This window comes from Malus domestica, chromosome 06 (genome assembly GCF_042453785.1).
Source record: "Malus domestica chromosome 06, GDT2T_hap1".
In the NCBI taxonomy this organism is placed as follows: domain Eukaryota; kingdom Viridiplantae; phylum Streptophyta; class Magnoliopsida; order Rosales; family Rosaceae; genus Malus; species Malus domestica.
In genome coordinates, this window is record NC_091666.1 from 33,055,554 (window position 1) to 33,061,615 (window position 6,062).

General features: G+C 39.8%; 1 protein-coding gene across 1 annotated transcript; it reads left to right on the forward strand.

Annotated features, from left to right (window-relative positions):
- Positions 1 to 804: 804 nt before the first annotated feature.
- Positions 805 to 3,395, forward strand: LOC103437948 (protein CHUP1, chloroplastic-like). The gene is made up of 2 exons (XM_029104058.2): positions 805 to 1,561; positions 2,157 to 3,395. The coding sequence occupies exons 1-2, from the start codon at positions 1,094 to 1,096 to the stop codon at positions 3,063 to 3,065; spliced, it is 1,377 nt and encodes a 458-aa protein (XP_028959891.1). The 5' UTR covers positions 805 to 1,093; the 3' UTR covers positions 3,066 to 3,395.
- Positions 3,396 to 6,062: the final 2,667 nt, after the last annotated feature.

A 6,062-nucleotide genomic window follows, 5' to 3' on the forward strand; every position in this document is an offset into this window, starting at 1 on the left:
TAATTTCCTCGAGAATAATTTTTTTTGTCTTTTAACTTTTTTTTAATACAAGTAATACATTATTCTAATTTATATTAGTGGTGGGTGGAAAGTGAAAAATGAAAAGTTAAAACTTTAAACTTTAAAATTGAGTTGAAAATAAAATGTTAATTTTTTTTCGTGATTCTTGAGGTGAGATTTTACTTTTAAAGCGAGGTAAAATTATTTAATAGTCAACATCCTACTTTATGATTATATGCAAAAATCTTGACCAAATAGGATAAATGGATTTTTAGGTCTATCTACAATGTGGTGCCCCTTAATTATTTATTTGTGGACCACCAAGGCTAGTGATCCCTTTTTAGTCCCTCATCACTTCCCAATCCATCGAAGAGTAGCAAAATATCCTACTTGTCTTATACTATTTTTGAACCGATCTGATCTAATCTTCTGCTACCTGCTAAACACCATGGGACCAACAAATTAATTGGTGTAAAGATGGAGAGTTGATTGGTGTTGACATAAGGGGAAAACTTGTGTTGAAACTCGACAAGTTATTATGGTATTCTAAGTCGATCACATACTGATATATAACAGAGTTAAAATGCATGAGTCAACAATGGTTACTTGAGTTGGTAAGGATGGCTATCTTGGCTAGACCCAAGCCTAGATTTGAGTTCTGTTGCCTGCAATTCCTCTTGGTGGGCAATCTGTAAAAACCAAAAAATAGGCTAAGACTCTCTATGTAAGTCCTCAAAGAATCTTGTAGTATGTCATGACCCTTAGATTGGATAGTCTCCCCTTGCCCTGGCCCAGAGATGGGATAGCCTCCCTTCCTCCTAAACTTTTTAGTGAATAAAAAAAGTTAAAATGCATGACAATAACACAATTCATGATCAACTTTTTAGTGATTGGTGTTGGTTTCTTGTACTGCAGAGAAAGATGATTCAAACTTCCACCAGCAGGAGAGAGAGGGAGAGATGGAAGATGAGGAGGCGGGTGAAATTATTACCGTGAACGGTTGAAGAGTCACAAGAGTGTGAAAGAGATAGAGCTGTTGCAAAATCTAGTGAGGGAATTGCAGCAGAGGAATCTGAGAATTGAAAGAAAATTGATGGAATTATGTGTTCTAAAAGAAGAGCAATCATACATGACTCAATTGCAAAGGAATCTAGACGAAAAGGCGATGGAGATTGACATGCTCAACGCCTCCATTGCTTCTTTGCAGGCTGAGAGGAAGGTTCTTATGGAAGATGTGAAGCAGTGTGGTTTGGTGAAGAAGCAGCTAGACGCGGCGAAGAAAATGATAGCTGAAATGCAAAGGAGGATGGAATATTCCGGCAAGAATGACGTGAAGGGGAGGTTGTTGGTGGTGGGAGAACAAGTTTCTAGTTTTCCCAAGGATGAAATGTGTATTAGAGATGAACTAGTTGAGATGAAGCTGAAAGGTGTGAAAAATGTTGAGTTGGAAGTATTGAAGATGAAGAGGAGGAACAAAGAGCTTGAGCTAGAAAAGAGGGAATTGGCAGTCAAATTGGTTTGTGCACAAACCAGAATCACTACTTTGTCTAGCATGAATGAGGTACATATAATTCTTTACTTATTTAGTTTACAGTCCATCTGACCATTGTTAACGTTAGTGAGAACACTTAAGTAATCAAATTACAAAAGAAGAAAAAAAACCCAACCACCATAACTATTGCTTTAAGGGTTTTCCTTCTTTCTTCAAAATGATAATGTATTTTTAAGATTTTGTAGGTGACTACTTTTGTAGGAAGCATTCATGCTTATAAGCGTTTTTGCTAGTATTTTCATTAGAAAAATGTTGAAATTTCTGATTGAATTTCAAAATAAATAATTGTCAAAACCATAACAGTTGCACGTGGATTTTTCCTTTTTCTTCTAAATGATAGTCCACCTTTAGGTTCCGTTTAGGACTACTTATGTAGGAAGAATTTAGCTCATGAGCGTTTTACTAGAGTGTTTTTCTCTAAGTGATTCTTCAAAAAGAGGGCTTTTACCATTGATAATTACTTTTAAGTTTTTCTGTCAATTTTGTTAAAAGCGCATTTAGTTGGTAAAAAAGACGTTTTAACTTTTCCATCTAGTGTTTCAAGTAATTAAAAAAATTAATCCAATTATCAATGAGACACAGAGTTGCTCTGTTTTTGTTGCAGAGTGGAACCATTGCCAAGGCTGAAGAAGAAGTAAGCAAGTTGAAACACACCAATGAGGGCCTCTCGAGACAAGTCGAAAAACTGCAGAAAAACAGATTTGACATGGTGGAACAACTTGTGTACCAGAGGTGGCTCTACGCTTGCTTGCGATTCGAAACCCTAATCCACAGCAGCCCATCACCGGACACTTCAAAACATGATCTCAGCCCTTCATCTCACACTTCATCTACTAGTTTGAGCGATGAAATAACCGAGACAACCACCATTGGCAGCTCTTCAAGCAGCCAAAGTAATAAGATTAAGAAGTCTGGTTTCATGCAGAGTATTAAGACGTGGGGAGGAAGAAGAAGAAGAAGAAGAAGGAAGGAGAAGGAGGAGGACATGGATTACTCAAGTGCCCTTCCAAGCAAGAGAGACCTTATTCGGAGGTTTTCGACGTCGATGGTTCCGGTGAAGGCTTCCATGTTAAGAAACGGAGGTGAGAGCAGCACAACCAACTCTTCTTCTCCATCCTCCAAGGCGCCAAGTTTATCTAGGGTTAGGAGGGTCTCGTTCAGCGATTCAGTCAAATCAACGTCTCGTGATCATTCAACTCCAAAGTCAGCTGATCGGACGTCTGGAACAATGGCGATGGATTCAACCAAAAATTACAACAATGTTCATGAATTGGAGGGAGAAAAGCATGAACTTGAAGCATCACCAGAAGTAACAATTTCTGCAAGTCCCGAATTCATGAAAAGTGACAGCAATATTGCTGATCAGGTAAACAACAGTACTGAAATTTCAGACACATATGCTTTGCGTTGTGTGGTTGTTGCTGAGGAGAACAAGGTGGACACCAATGTTGTAGGTTTTATTGCTGCATTATTTTTCTTCCTCTTTATATTAGTTGTGACTCGCATGTTATAATTTAGTCAGCTGGGGAATCCTAGGGTTAGCTGAGGGTAGGGTAACATGTGATGATTTGGATAGAACGCGTACTTCACCGTAACGGATTCGATAGATGAGGACTTTGTAGTGAGATACTGGGTGAGGATTAAGATAGATTCAAACCCTAATATTCGATTTCCGCCCAATGAATGAGGAGTACTCCAACGAGGAAAGTATATTAACAAGATTGCCATTTGCCCCTATTGTTGTTTCGATTTTTGGTAGCAGACAGTTACGAAAATGATTCATCACCACCCTAAAATATCACTTTCCCTTTTGTTTTGTAATTGAATCAAATTTTTGTCTAAACTTTCATTTCATGTCTCATGTTAGCTTACCTTGGCTAGTTCTTTTGTTTATGCGACGTTGATTCTCGATTTTCCTACCCTAAAACTTTTCAATTTTCGACTTTTTGTACCCTTCTTCTTCTGTTTTTTTTTTTTTTTGTCTCACTTTTGTACCTAAACTGCTAAACATTGATTGTTTTATTCCTTTCATACATTGTTTAGTCTATCAGTTAGGTCATTCATTAACTAATAAGGTGTTATGGTTTTGGCCCACCAAAAAGTTCGTTGTATTGCCCAAAGTTTATTTTGTCTCACTTTTGCGAGAGATTTTTCAGTGTGATCGGCATACGAGGTGATACATCACGTGTTATTATACAAATTGTGGGATATATGTGTTAAAAAATTAATAACTTAAAAAATAAAATTTCTCACTAGTTACATCAAAACACGTGGTGTACCACCTATATTCCCGTCACAATAAAAAATTTATCCACTTTCAAAAAAACAAAGGACTTAACAGATATATATAAGGGTGATGTTATCCACACACCATTTTTTACTAAGATATACTAAGAGACTCTTTCAAAGTGAAACTCTCTCCCACCTCACAGTTTAACATTAATTTCCGTGCCAACACTATAAAACATTGTACAAAAATATGAGGTGGCAAGGAGTCTCCTTAGCATTTGTGTTTTTTGACCTCCCATTCACCCCATGTTAATTTATGTCATTTGATATTCTTCAATTCATTAGATATCACTGTAGACATCGAAATTTCGGTAAATAAATGTTGACCGATAAATCAAAGTTTCAACGCTCATGTATTACATAAATTTTACACGTAGCATGTGTCTAAACAAAAAATCAAAATAAGTTGGAAAAGTCATCAAACAGGACACGTGTCAACACCTGGCAGAAACGACTGATTTCATCTGGAATATTATATTCAAAATTAGGCCTTGGAAATTTCTATAAATAGAAGGCTAATTCATTCATTTAGAATGACCAAAATCATTAGGCAAAATTCTTGAAGCTCTGAAGCTCTGAAACTCCGAAGCTCTCAAGCATTCAGGTTCCCGAAGAATCAAGAAAGCTCTCTTCGTTCTTCGTTCTTCGTTCATCGTTCATCCTAAGATCAAGCCCCAACGGCCCTTTGGATCAACAATCATCCACCAATTCAAGATCAAGCCCCGACAGCCCTTGAAGAAAGTGTTCTTCGTTCTTCCAAGATCAAGCCCCAACGGCCCTTTGGATCAACAATCAGGATACCAATTCAAGATCAAGCCCCGACGGCCCTTGAAGAAAGTGTTCTTCGTTCTTCCAAGATCAAGCCCCGACGGCCCTTGGATCAACAAGCCACCGTTCTTCAAGATCAAGCCCAAAAGCCCTTGAAGATCCGTTCATCACTATTCTTCAAGATCAAGCCCAAAAGCCCTTGAAAGATCCGTTCATCACTGTTATTCAAGATCAAGCCCAAAAGCCCTTGAAGATCCGCTCATCACCGTTATTCAAGATCAAGCCTCAACGGCCCTTGAAGAAACACTCATCCTCAAGATCAAGCCCCAACGGCTCCTTGAAGATTCGCTCAAATCCACCTTCAAAGATCAAGCCCACGGCCCTTGAAGAAACTTCCAACAGTTCCTCCAAAATCAAGCCTCGACGGCCCTTGGATCAACGAAACATCCACAAATCAACACCTTACGGAAATCGAATCAGATGATCAAAATAGAGAGAGATTGTAACCCAAAATCATCAAATACAAATATTTGTTTGTGCACGTTGTTCTTGTCTTTTTCGTTTCAGGAAATTTTCGTGTTCACAAATTGGCACGCCCGGTGGGACCATCTCTGCCTCTCACCTCTTTCTCCGTTCAAGAAAATCAAGCACACTTCCAAAATCAATGGCATCAAGCAAAGGACAAGCCGTTCTCACAAAGGGAAGAAGCCTGAGCACTTCCGCCATGAACGGAGCATCCATTGGCGCCACAACCACTCCTCAACATGCCACTTCAAAGTTGGTGCCGCTAAAGGAGCAAGGGGAGCATCAAAGACGCGAGTCCGTCATCAACCTGACCTCGCTGGGGGCACCGAAGCATGATGCTGAGGCACACAAGATGACGTCCAAAAGCAGCCAACGACGTTCTTCGTCAGCATCCTGGATGTCTAAAGGAAAGTCACGTCTATTGGACAAGTCATGACTATCGGCGTTACCTCCATCGAAGAACAACTAGCTCAAATGAATGAAGCGATTGCAAGGCTAACACAGATTGTGGAAGAAAAAGACTTGCAAATCGCTGCACTCGTCAGCCGACTAGAGCCACAGGACGGCGAAAACCCCAAACCAGAAGATGATCCATAAAAAAGATGAGCTGGCGAAGAAGATGAGCCTCCGGTGGAGAGAATCGACGTGAAGCCGGAGCCAGACCAAGCAGCGGCACTCATGGGATCTCTTTCTATCCAGCAGCTGCAGGAGATGATCACCAACACTATCAAGGCACAGTACGAAGGGAGCTCAAATACCTCCGGGTTGTACTCGAAGCCGTATTCAAAGAAGATTGACGCCTTAAGGATACCGAGGGGTTATCAACCGCCAAAGTTCATGCAATTCGATGGAAAGGGAAACCTGAAACAGCACGTTGCCCACTTTGTTGAAACTTTCAACAACGCAGGGACCGAAGGGGACTACCTCG